The sequence below is a fragment of the Muscardinus avellanarius genome (genome assembly GCF_963383645.1).
Source record: "Muscardinus avellanarius genome assembly, chromosome: 16".
Lineage (NCBI taxonomy): Eukaryota > Metazoa > Chordata > Mammalia > Rodentia > Gliridae > Muscardinus > Muscardinus avellanarius.
In genome coordinates, this window is record NC_137802.1 from 15,225,662 (window position 1) to 15,238,918 (window position 13,257).

General features: G+C 52.4%; 2 protein-coding genes across 4 annotated transcripts; both read left to right on the forward strand.

The window, feature by feature from the left end:
• Positions 1-257: 257 nt before the first annotated feature.
• Positions 258-1,217, forward strand: BORCS6 (BLOC-1 related complex subunit 6; the record flags this gene model as incomplete). Its single annotated transcript, XM_080712976.1, has 1 exon — positions 258-1,217. One exon carries the CDS (start codon positions 258-260, stop codon positions 1,215-1,217), a length of 960 nt encoding a protein of 319 aa, XP_080569102.1.
• A 6,163-nt stretch (positions 1,218-7,380) lies between these two features.
• Positions 7,381-9,837, forward strand: TMEM107 (transmembrane protein 107; the record flags this gene model as incomplete). 3 transcript variants are annotated; one of them, XM_080712794.1, is made up of 5 exons in its annotated part: positions 7,381-7,467; positions 7,884-7,951; positions 8,036-8,136; positions 8,819-8,915; positions 9,768-9,837. In XM_080712794.1, 5 exons carry the CDS (start codon positions 7,381-7,383, stop codon positions 9,835-9,837), a joined length of 423 nt encoding a protein of 140 aa, XP_080568920.1. The 3 variants fall into 3 exon arrangements, with proteins under 3 accessions (XP_080568920.1, XP_080568921.1, XP_080568922.1); XM_080712795.1 differs by having other exon boundaries at positions 8,819-8,894; XM_080712796.1 differs by lacking the exons at positions 8,036-8,136; positions 8,819-8,915.
• Between the last annotated feature and the right edge of the window lie 3,420 nt (positions 9,838-13,257).

A 13,257-nucleotide genomic window follows, 5' to 3' on the forward strand; every position in this document is an offset into this window, starting at 1 on the left:
TCTGGCGGGGCGGGGCGGCGAGCGCAGCTGTCACCGCCTCCCCCCGCCCGCCTGGCTCTCGGGGCGTTCCGCGGCTCCATAACTGCTCTTCTTCCGGGACTTCCTGACGGCCGCAACCAATCAAAGCGCTCTTCCTGTCCTTACCTTTGTCAGCCACGAGCCAATCGGCGCGCCTCTACCAACGCCCCTTAAAGGCGCCGCCGCCGCCTTCCGCGCACGGGGCGGACCGCTCCCTCCGGTCTAGCCCCCACCGCGGCATGGCGTCGTCTCGGGGGCGGCCCGGGCCGGAGGCGGGCCGTCCGTCTCTAGCGGAGCCGCCGGCCGCGGCGCTTTCCCGCGGCGGGCCGGGCCGGACGCCCTCCCAGCCGCCCTCAGGCCTGCGGGCGCCCGCCGAGGAAGAGGCCGCGGGCGTTGGGGGCGCGGGCCGCCGGGCCGGGCCGTCCGCGAAGGCTCCGAGCGCGCCGGACCCGCCCGGGCCCCGCGCGCCGCCGGCCGCCGCCGGGCACGACGCCAGCCCGCCCGCCCGGCGCCCGGACCCCGCGCCCGGGGGCGCCCGCCGTGGAGGGGGCGCGGGCGTGGACGGCGAGCCGCCGCGGCCGGAGGAGCGGGCCCGCCGCGAGGACGAGCCGGGCAGGGCCGGCCGCGCCTTCCCCGGCCGCCTGCAGGACAGCCGCAGCCTGGACGGGCTGAGCGGGGCGTGCGCGGGCCCCGAGGGCGGCGCGGGCGGGGGGCGCCGCGCCACCATCGCCAGCCCCCTGGAGCTCGAGGGCACGGTGAGCCGCCACGGCGACCTCACCCACTTCGTCGCCAACAACCTGCAGCTCAAGATCCGTCTGAGCGCCGCGCCCCCGGCCCTGCCCCCCGCCCCGGCGCGGCCCGGCCCGGCGCCCACCCCCAGCATCCCGCCCATCGACCCCGACGTGCTGCGGGACCTGGAGCGGCTGAGCCGCGAGCTGGGCGGCAGAGTGGACCGGCTGCTCCGCGGGCTGGGCGGCGCGGTGCAGGAGCTGACGGCGCTGAGCGTGGGCTGCATCCAGACCTACCGCGACGCCGTGGACTCCCTGGGCGAGGCCGTGGACATGAGCATCAAGGGCATGTACACGCTGCTCGCGCGCTGCGAGGAGCTGGAGCGGGCCCTGCAGCCGGTCCAGGGGCTGGCGCGCCAAATCCGAGACATCCGACGCACGCTGGAGGTGCTGGAGGCCCTCTGCAAGTGACCGCGAGATCCCGAGAGTCCGGGCCTACCCAGGACCGGCCCCAGCGGGACCCTGCGGACCCTTCAGGGAGCCCGAGTGGGAACTGCCCGCCGCCGGCTATGGCGAGGCCTCTGTGTTGGAGCTTCTTGGCAGATGCGTGTGGCTGGCCCGTGCCCACTCGCTGGCCTTCGGGAGGTGTGTGTGGAGGAAGTTCCAACCGTTCTCCTGGTTGGAAGGGGATGTTGCCCCGGCTTCTTTTCTGTTAGCCGTCTGTAGCTACACTGTTCTTCCCAACTCTCCTCCCTAGCTAGAGCGCCGAGCCTGGGAACCCAGGATCTTGCGTCTCAGTTTTGGGGAGTGGGGACATGATTCCCATACGTGATGGAGAGAAGGGAACAGAGGAGACCCCAGCCCTACTGTGGCCATCCCGACTCCGGTGGCCTTGTCTCAGGTGTCAGGGGCTTGGGGAGCACCAGTGGTCCCCGGCCACGTACCCTGCAGGCAAAGATGCAGATGGCTCACCTGCTGCTTCTGCGCTCTGGTCCCCTTACAGCCACTTCCCCAGCCAGAAGTGGGAAGACGCTAAGCGGATTGCGCGGCAGGTGGAGGCGGTGAGGAGGGAGGTGTCTCACGGCTCTCAGCGTTCAGGTCGAATCTTGCTGGTTCTGAAGCCCACCTGTTTTGGAGTACTCTGATCCGTTTTGGCTTTCTGAGTTTTTGTGGAATTAAACTGCTGCTGCTGCTAAGGCTGAGGCTGCATCTCTGTGGGTGGCAGGGGTTGACCAGTCAAAGAAATGGGAAGGAGGGCCAGGCTTGTTCATGGAGCTTCCTCCGGACTGGTGCTGGGAGTGGGGTGGAGTTTCAAATTAGATAGCGAAGGATGCGGTTCCTTGCTGTTAGGCATTGGACCTGAGGGGAAATGTGAGGCAGAGATAATCATACCAGGGGACAGAGAGCCAGTAAAAGCAGAAATGCAAACAAGGTTCTCTAGGAAAGGAGGAGAGGGGACAGTGCTATCTTCTTGGGTCCTCATGGACAGGCAAGGGCTGGGCAGTTAGACTGGCTGTGGGAGGAAATGGGAACACTTAAGGCTTTATTCTAGTCATTCCTAACACCACACACACTGATTTGAGACAGTTTTGACCCACTTCCTGGCAGTCTTTTGCTTACAGTTCCCATAGTAAATTACAATTCATGTAGTAAGGTCACATGTTATGGTCATGAACTTTAGAAGTAGAGATCACAGGGCTGTACTTTCTCCATAAGCTCCCAAGACACACCCACTTTGGATTGAACCGTGGAATGATTCTTTTTGTAAAGTAAAAGGTTCCAGAATTGGATATGTCGCTCGCTCGGCCGCCAGGATCTTTCCCCAGATAAATTTTGTGTGTTTTCTCTCTCAAAATTAGAAATTCATTGAGTTCAATGAAAAAGAATCTTGCTGGCCCGTACGGGGATCGAACCCGCGACCTTGGCGTTATTAGCACCACGCTCTAACCAACTGAGCTAACCGGCCAGTTGATGTCTGTAGTCTTACACAAAGCTACATAAACATTTTATGGTTTAAACTTCCTCTAGAAAAACTTCAGAGATTTATTTTAAAGAAATAAAACTGTGTCACTAAAGAGCACCAATGCAAGTTTACAGCCAAGCTAAAACACTGACAAACACCAAGGATGTAGCTCCAGAGCTTGGCCGTGGGCAAAAGCAAAAGACGACTAGCACAGCACGACAGATTAGGGGAAAGAGAATTTAGATGAACGGGTGGAAGTAACACTTATGTGGAGGAGTTGTAGGCACAAAGTTAGGCCCTGGGAAATGCTGTGACAATCGGAGATTCTGGTCTTTATAAAAGCAGAAGGAACGGCCAAGGCACCGCTGGGATTCGAACCCAGGATCTCCTGTTTACTAGACAGGCGCTTTAACCAACTAAGCCACGGCGCCCAGGAAACTGAAGTTCTGCCTTGTGCTATTGGCCAGGTCAATTCTATTGTAGGTACGCGCCTAATAAAATTTGGATTCTCGAAAGTGCTGGAAAAATACAGAAGAGATGGAAGACAAGCCTGTGGAGCGACTCTGAATGGTCAGCTCTAAGCGGACAGAGGCTGACAAGATATACGCAAAACGCAGAGTCCAACATAACACGCCGACGAGGATGGGATTCGAACCCACGCGTGCAGAGCACAATGGATTAGCAGTCCATCGCCTTAACCACTCGGCCACCTCGTCCACGGAAGGGCCTCCTAGATTCTCTTCTCTGGGGCCTGATCTCTCAGCCGCGCGGAGAAAATTCACCGTGTAGAGAAAAAGAAGACGCCGGGAGCGCTCTTCTTCCTCCCGCTAGGCTCAGAATCAGGAGCTGCCCGGTCCTCCGGAGCCAGCTGTCCGCTCAGAACTACCTGGATCCGATGCACACACCCCCGCCATATCGCCCAGCTCCCCCGACAGGGAGGCCTCGGGCCTGCGCTCCAGGAGCCCTCCCCTCCCCACACCCTGAGGAGCTGTTTCTTTCCTAAGGACTGTGGCGAACCAGAAAATAATAATAATAATAATTACTATTAATAATAATAATTACTATTAATAATAATAATAATAATAATAATAATAATAAATAGGAATCTTTGGTTTGATTTTAATAATTAAAAAAAGATGACCCCGACGTGATTTGAACACGCAACCTTCTGATCTGGAGTCAGACGCGCTACCGTTGCGCCACGAGGCCGGCCGGCCCTTCCCCTGTGCAGATCTGTCCCTGGCCACTGGGCCCCTGGGCGGCCGGAGGGCCGAGGTGGGGACACGGCTGCCGAGCGCCCCCCTGAGCTTCCGAAAGCCCACACAGGCCAAGGCTTCCCCGCTCCACCCACAGTTGCCTCCGGAACCTTGCAAAGCACCCAGCCCAATCCCGGGGTCTGGAGATTCTAATTTAATAGCTCCAGGAAAGAGCCCCAGCATCAATATTTAAAACTTAAAAAAAAAAAAAATCAAGACATAGAAGCCGGACGTGGTGGCTCACGCCTGTAATCCCAGTACTTGGGAGACTGAGACCGGAGGATTGCAGATTCAAAACTAGCCTCGGCAAATTTTGCAAGTTCTAAGCAATTTAGTGAGACCCTGTTTCCAAATAAGAAATAAAACAGGGCAGGGGGTGTGTAGCTCAAAGATAGAATGCCTCGGAGTTCAATCCCCGATATGAAAATAAATAAAAGTATATTTTAAAAATAAAAAATAATACTCAAAAATGTCAGGATATAATTTACAGAGAATGAAAAGCTGAGATATAGATATATATTTTTTTCTTTTTTATTATTGTTGTTGGAGGTGCTGAGGATTGAACCCAGGGTTATTATAACCTCCGAGCTACACCCCCCAGCCCTTTTTATTTTTTGTTTTGAAGCAGGGTCTCGCCAGGTTGTTGGGAGTTTCGCTAAATTACTGAAGCTGGCCTCCAACCTGAGATCCTCTGACTCAGCCTCCCAAATATTAGGATTACAGGCGTGGGCCACCACACCCAGCTGAAATAGATCTTGAATATGTGTGTGTGATCATGCAAGGCTGTGTGTGTGTGGGGGGGGTGCGAAGGGTTGAACCCAGGACAGTCTACCTCTGAGCTACTCCTCCCCCGTCCTATTTTATTTTAAAACAGAATCTCGCTAAATTTGAGGCTGGCCTTGAAATTGTGATCTTCCTGTCTCAACCTCCCAAGTACTGGGTGGAACCCAGAGGGTTTCTACCTCCGGACCGTTTTTATATTTTATTTGGAAACAGGGTCTCACTAAGTAGCTGAGGCTGGCTTCGAACCTGCACGATCCTCCTGTCTCCGCCTCCCAAGCGCGGGGATTACAAGCGTGAGCCACCACGCCCGGCTCCCAGCCCTATTTTTCATTCTTTCTTTTGAAGCAGGGTCTCCCTGAGTTGCAAAGTACCTCACTAAGTAGCTGAGGTTGGCTGCGAGCCGCAATACTCATGTTTCAGCCTCCCAAATGCTGGGATTACAAGCATGTGCGCCTGGCTTTTCTTTATTTTTTTATTTTTTATTTTTGAGGGTCTGGGGATGGAACCCAGAGGGCATTCTACCTCCGAGCGACACCCCCAGCCCTATTCTTTATTCTTTATTTTGAAACAGGGTCTCACTGAGTTGCAGAGGGCCTCACTAAGTAGCTGAGGCTGCCCGCCAACCGCGATCCTCCGGTCTCAGTCTCCCGAATGCTGGGATTACAAGTGTGTTCCACCTGGCTGGCTTTTCTTTATTTTGAAACGGGGTCTCACTAATCTGGGAGAACCTCGCTAAGTAGCTGAGGCTGGCCATGAACCTGAGATCCTCCTGTCTCAGCCTCCCAAGTACTGGGATTACAAGAGTGCGCCACCACATCTGGCTTCCAGTTTCATCTAAATTGTGTGTGTGGGGGGTAACTATGGATGGAACCCAGGGGCATTCTACTTCTAAGCTACACCCAGCCCCTCTTTTTTTATGTTGTACAGGGGATCAAACCCAGGGCCATTCTACCACTGAGCTATACCCCCAGCCCTGTTTTATTCTTTATTTTGAAACAGAGTCTTACCGAGTTTTAGAGGGCCTCACAAGTTGCTGAGACTGGTAATCTTCCAACTTCTCTAGTACTGGGATTACAGCATGTGCCAGACCACCCCAGCCCTATCTGATTATTTCATTTTGAAATATTTTGAAGCAAAGTCTCTATATATTGCTGAGCCTGGAGTTGCTTAGCCTGGCCTCCAACCTCCTCCAACCTCCAATCTTCCTGTCTCAGCCTCCCAAGTACTGGGATTATAGGGGTGCACCACCACTGCCCCCTCTGGTTAGTCTTTTTTTTTTTTTTTTTTTTTTTTGTGGTACTGGGGGTGGAACCCAGAGGCTTTCTATCTCCGGGCTCTACTCCCAGACCTATTTTTTATATTATTTGGAAACAGGGTCTCACTAAGTTGCTGAGAGCCTCACTAAGTAACTGAGGTTGGCTTCGAACCTGTGTAATCCTCCTGTCTCAGCCTCCCAAGCGCGGGAATTACAAGTGTGCGCCACCACGCCCGGCCTCTGGTTAATCTTTCTATATATAAGCACATATTTTTTTTTTTCCTCTGAGCCACTTGAGAGTAATTTGCAAAGGTAATACCCTCTTTGCTTCTAAGTAATTCAGTCGCTCTCTCTCTCTCTCTGTGTGTGTGTTGTGTGTATGTGTGTGTGTGTGTGTGTGTGTTTGGTTTTATTTATTTGCAGTACTGGGGACTGAACCCAGGGGCACCATATCACTGATACCACTGAGCTACATCCCAGCCCTATATTTTATTATTTATTTCTATTTTTATTTTTTTAACTTTATCATCTTATCGTGGAACTGGGGATTGAACCCAGGGGCATTCTACCTCCGAGCTACATCCCAGCCCTATATTTTATTATTTATTTTGAAACAAGGTCTAAATTGCAGAGGGCCTCACCAAGTAACTGAGGCTGGCCGCGAACCTGCAATCCTCCCATCTCAACCTCCCAAGTACTGGGATTACAAGCGTGCGCCACCACGCCCGGCCTCTCAGTACTTTTTAAATTTGAGACAGGGTCTTACTAAGTGGTCAAGATTGACCCCGAATTGGCAATCCTCCTGCCTTGGCCTCCTGGGAATCTGGGATTACAGGCATAGGTCACGCCCCACGCTGCCAGGGGGTATTTTCTATCAAAGAAAGGCATTCTCTTATGCAAAGCTAGAACCCACTGCCGAAACTCGCACGTATCTCATGAGCAACCTAGCTCCAGGGTGCAGGCCTGCTCGGCTCCGTGCAAATCGCTCGGCACACCCAACCAAGTTGTGGGTCGATTTTTCAGAGCCTCCCTCCGGGAAGGGGAAGGTCTGGGGTCCTCTGACAACCAAGGGCCTCGTGACACATGTGGCTGCCACACGACCGGGGAGCCCAGCGTCTCCTCGCGGGGCTTCCAGGCCTCCCGGGGCCGGGACGGAGGAGGCGAGGTCACCAGGATGGAGAGCGGTCCAGGCGGCGGCAGAATTCGCAACTCTCGCGAGATTTTCAGAGACCCGGGCCCGGCGTGCGCGCCGTCGTTTCCAAGACAACGGGGCGGCGCCGCCGCGCGCGGGAAGGAGGCGCGAGTGGAGGCTCTGCGCCTGCGGAGTTGAGTTCGCGAGGGGTCCCCGGGCGCTCCCAGCCCGAGGCCCCGAAGGCCATGGCCCGGGTCTCGGGGCTCGTGCCCTCGCGCTTCCTCACGCTCCTGGCCCATCTGGTGGTCGTCATCACCTTATTTTGGTGCCGGGTAGGATGCACCGCTGCTCTGGCCCCGGCCCTTTTGCGTGTCGCGGTCCTGCCCGCCCCGCCCCGCCTCTCTCCCGGGGTCTTTCCCCTTTGGGTCCTCCCACCACCTGCCCTGGGGGGCCTCCCACCACCCACCCTAGGGGGCCTCCCACCACCCGCCCTGGCTTGCCCCGCAGCCCGCCCTGGGGGTCCTCCCACCACCTGCCCTGGGGGTCCTCCCACCACCTGCCCTGGGGGTCCTCCCACCACCCGCGCTGGTTTGCCCAGCAGCCCGTCCTGGGGGTCCTCCCACCACCTGCCCTGGGGGTCCTCCCACCACCCGCCCTGGTTTGCCCAGCAGCCCGTCCTGGGGGTCCTCCCACCACCCGCCCTGGCTTGCGCCGCAGCCCACCGCTCTTTGATGGTGTCTCTTCCCAGGACACCAACATCCAGGCTTGCCTGCCCCTCAGCTTCACTCCCGAGGAGTACGAGAAGCAGGACATTCAGTGAGCTCTGGGGGCGGGGGGCGGGCGTGGAGGGGTCTTCGCGGGGGTCCAGGAGGCCTGACCAGTGCCCACGCCTTCCTGCAGGCTGGTGACGGCGCTCTCGGTCACCCTGGGCCTCTTTGCGGTGGAGCTGGCCGGTTTCCTCTCAGGAGTTTCCATGTTCAACAGCACACAGAGCCTCATCTGTATCCTTTAAGCCTGGCCACCGACCCATTTCCATCGCGCCTCCCTTCAGCCACCTAATTAGACCTTTCTGCTCTAACCGGCAAACAGGAGCAGGTTGAGGGGCGGGGTAGGGGGCTTAATATGATCGTGAAACATTTTTTTAAGCCCCGCGATGCACTGGGTACTGAAGATCCCCAGATAAAACAGTTTTGTTCCTCGAGGAGGAGGTAGACAACAGACACGCATCTGTGAGTCAGTGTGATAACCTTATGCCATAGGACTTTGCGCCATATAAAGCACTGTGAGGACTCATAAGAGACCAAAGTGAGGTCCTTGGATCAGGGAAGGCTTTTCACTCTTGAATTGTGGACCGAGGAGGACCTGAACTCTGGAGGGTGATTTCCAGCAGAGGACATCAAGCCCGTGGCTTTCCTTCTGGCCTGGGATGAGTGGGGAGCATTGAAGGGTCTAGGATGCCCCTGGGGCCGCAGCAGGGGTTCCATCTGGGCAAGCTCAGCTCTGGGCTCTAACCGCTGGACTGTTCTAGGACTCAGAAGGCCGGCTGCTGACTCGGGCCCTTGCTATGGGGTGAAGGAAGCATGAGATGAATTGGGTTTAGATGCCAGCCCCACCACAGGCCTCTGCGGGGGCCCATCACTGCCGGCGGATCCAAAGACGCTCCTTGACTATGCCATTTCCAAGCTATTGGGGCTCACTGTAGCGCATCTGTGGCCCTGTCTTTCTTCATTTTCGAGCGTTGGGAGTGTACCACGTACTGGTACATTTTTGTCTTCTGCAGGTGCGGTACCACTCAATATTGGGAGCGGGGGAGGAAGGTTTCTCCCAAATCTGGAGGTTTCCCCCTCCCAGCCCTTCTTTTTGCGTGAGATACCAAATCCACTCAGCATCCTGTAGTCTTGGGTGGGGGTGGGGGGTACTGGGAGGTACTGGGGATTGAACCCAGGGCCTACACTCCCAGACCCTTTTTTCTTTCTTAATTTTGGAGTATGGTCTTACTAGGTCACAGAGGGTCTCATTAAGTTGTTGGGGCTGATGGAAAACTGGTGATCCTTCTGTCTCAGCTTCCCAAGTACTAGGATTATAAGCATGTGCCACCACACTCAGCTTGATTATTATTATTATTATTATTATTATTATTATTGTCATTAATTATTGTTATTTTGTGGTACTGGGGATGGGACCCAGAAGCATTCTACCTCCGAGCTACACCCCCCTAGCCCTATTTTTTTTATTCTTTATTTTGAAACAGGGTCCCACTGAGTTGCAAAGGACCTCACTAAGTAGCTGAGGCTGTCCATGAACGATGATCCTCCCATCTCAGCCTCCCAAATGCTGGGATTACAAGCGTGCACCACCACACCCGGCTCCTTATTTTTATTTTGAAACAGGGTCTCGCTAGGTAGTCTCACTGCTTGCTGAGGCTGTCCTGGGACCTGGGATGCTCCTGTCTCAGGCTCCCAAGTACTGGGATCACAGGGGTACACCACCATTCCTGGCTTCCTGTAGTCCTTTGAAGTTGCATCCCCACCCTCACCCCACACCCCTAGACTTTGGGGATGGGATCTCTGGTTTGGAGAGTTGGCCATTTATATTGGAAGGGGCCCTGAATCCACTACTTAACCCTCCACAGCGTCCTGCCAGCCATCACTGAAGTGACATTATTCATCGCTGTCTTTGTGCTGAAAAAGAAACCTTTCTGATAATCTTCATGACCAGAAAGTAGGGACCAAGGCTGGAGGAGCAAGGGGCCACTAAACAGGTTCTGGAAGAAGGAAAGCACGATCGATCTTCAGTCCCCTGCTCCCTGCACACTGCTTCTGGTGGGCGACAGCAGTGTTGGGATAACTATCTCCCAAATGTGGGAATTAGTATTGTATTTAGTGATTTGTAATAAATAAATATATATATAAATAAATAAATATATATATAGTATGTATATAGTATGATATATATATGGTCACACACACACACACACACACACACACACACACACTGTATGTGGAATTGGTGATTGAGTCCCAGGGCATTCTGCCCAGAGCTACACCCCAGCCCTATTTTATTTTTTATTTTTATTTTTAGTGGCACTGGGATTGAATCCAGGGGCATTCTACCTCTGAACTACAACCTCACCCCTAATTTATTTTTATTTTGAAACAGTCTCGCTAGTCTAATGAGAGTCTCACTACTTGCTGAGGCGGTTCTTGACCCTGGGATTCTCCTGTCTCAGCCTCCCAAGTACTAAGATTACAGGCATGCGCTACCACGCCCAGTTTATAATAAAATATATTTTGTGGTAAGAGCAAGACTTACATTTTTAGGAGATAATTGGGTCGCCAAACTGCTGGAGAAAAGGCTGTTTTTCAGGTTTACAGACTTTAAGACGAAGAGTTGCACTTCTATTTTGATCTTTACGGTAGAAATTCAGGGGAAGGAGTGGGCGGGGATATGTAAATATGATGCCCATAGTTCTACCGTTTCTGAAGCGGAGAATTCTGGGAAGGATTAGTTTATACATTTTTGGGCAGCTTAATGGAAAATACATTATTTGGAAAGATTTGAGAATAAATGTAGCGCTAGAATTGTTAGAACCTTAAGCGAGTGAGTCGCTTGGGTTAATATTTATGTACTCACCCTAGCTGTAAGTGGGATCGTATCCTCTGAGTATTGAATGGCCATCGGTAGAGTCTTATCGTCAGGTGGGATAATCCTTACCTGTTCCTCCTTCGGGAGGGCAGATTGAACATGATGATTGGAGTTAGCATGATACGTGATTAACGTCTCTGCGTAATCAGGACTTGCAACACCCTGATTGCTCCTATCTGATTCTCCCTGGCGATCTTAAGCATCTTTTTTACTATTACTTGTGTTGAGTTGAGAACCTGGTTACATCTTTGTCTGTTTTTCTGTACTTGTTGAGGTAAGGTAGTGGTTTCCTTGCATTTGTTCTTGTTTTGTATGAAGACATACTTTTGGTTAAATTCCGTTTGTTTCATAATATTGGCCTAATTATGGGAGATTAGGTGACCAGGTATCTCTGTGTACTAAAAGTAGTTGCGTCCCTCATATTTGGTGCTGCAGACTCTACGCTGCCAAGCGTTTCAAGTTTTGGTGTCGGGAAGGGCCCTTTGCTCAGGCGAGGCCCTCTGCTGGTTGGAGTTCACATCCAGAAACCGAGCCGAGCACCCTGTAGTGCAGTCAGTAGTTTGAGAAGGTTCCACGCCAGCCTGCCTGTACTGGAAAGAACGTGTTAAGAAAAGAGTTATTAAAACATAGCAGCCGGCTGGTGGCGCACTGAGCCAGGAAGATCACGCAGGTTCGAAGCCAGCCTCAGCTGGTTTAAGAGACCCTGTTTCCGAATATAAAACATAGCAACAACTCTGACCTTCGTCATGATGTATGATTACAATGCTCAAAAAAAGTGAAATAAGATTTAAAAAAAAAAAAAAAAACGACGAGGAGGCGGTTGTGGCACACACCTGTAATCTCAATACTCGGAAGATCACAGGTTCAAGACCAGCCTCAGCAATTTAGCAAATCCCAAGAGTATACCTTGAAGGTAGAATGCCCCTAGGTTCAATCTCTAATACCACTATTAATTAATTAGCAAGACGTGGTGGCGCACACTTGTAATCCCAGCATTTGGGAGGCTGAGACCAGAGGATCACAGTTTGCAGACAACCTCTGCTACTTAGTGAGGCCCTTTGCAACTCAGTGAGACCCTGTTTCAAAATAAAGAATAAAAAACAGGGCTTGGGATGTAGCTTGGAGGTAGAATGCCTGCCCCTGGGTTCGAACCCCAGTACCGCAAAAAAAAAAAAAATTAAATATTAAAAAAATTATATATATATATATATATATATATATATATATATATATGAGTTGGGGTGTAGTTCAGAGTTACAATGCCCCTAAGTTTAAATTCTGGTTCCACCAAAAAACAAAAACATAGCAACGATTACATGGCATTATACAAACACTCTAACGTTCTGTCAGGTCAGAGGACGAACGCTCAGGTCCCGTGTATGCTGGGAAGGATCTCTGTACACTTTGTAGCCCTGAGTGGTGGATACCATCCCATTCCAGAGAAGCAAAAGGCACCCAAGGAGACGTTTCTGCCCGTCCTTTGCATCGTAGCCCTTCATCCTTAGCCTCCATCCAGCGCATACTTACTGTGCCCTTACCATATGCAAAACAGTGTGGGCACAGATGTGAATCTGAGCCAAACTCAGCCTCGGCCGTCACAGATCTTATGGCTGCTAGAGAAAAGCAATTGCCAGGCACTGTTAAGTTACTCCCAGAGCAAGGCAATTGTGCAAATTGTGGTGAGTGCTAAAAAAGAGATTCAAATGTGCTATGAAGTAGGGACTAAATTGCCCAGGGTGGTGAAAGAGCGTGGCTTCTACCAGAGCAGAGTATCTGGAGGCAGGAGGGCGGCGCTCACCTGCGTGGCTGATGCCTTGAACGAATACTTTCTTTTTTCTTGTACTGAGGATGCAGCCAGCCCCCCCCCCCAACACACACACATGCCAGGCAAGCACTTTACCAGTTCTACCACTGAGCTACACCCACAACATGGTTCATGCCCATCCGCTTGCGGTCTCCCTTCCCCAGTTCTCTACAGTAGAGTGTCCTACAGACTCGGGAAAGGAACTTGATGGACCTGTCGTTAAGTGTGGCTATTATTAAAAATTAAACAATGTAAACTTACAATTAAAATAAGTTATATTTAGTCTGGGGGTGTAACTCAGTGGTAGAGTGCATACTTAACATGCCTGAGGCAGAGTTCAATTCCCAGCAGCGAAAAACAAAATAAATAAATAAATAATATTTAAGACAAAGGCAGCCAGGCGTGGTGGCACAGGCCTGTAACCCCACCTGGCACTTGGGAGGCTGAGAGTTTTGAGGGTCACAGTTTTGAGGACATCTCAGCACCTTAGTGAGACCCTGTTTCAAAACAAACAAAAAAAGGGCTGGGAAGCCAGGCGTGGTGGCGCACGCTTGTAATCCCCGCACTTTGGGAGGCGGAGACAGTTCAAAGACAGCCTCAGCTACTTAGTGAGGCCCTTTGCAAATCAGTCAGACCCTGTTTCAAAATAAAGAATAAAAAATAGGGGAGGTAT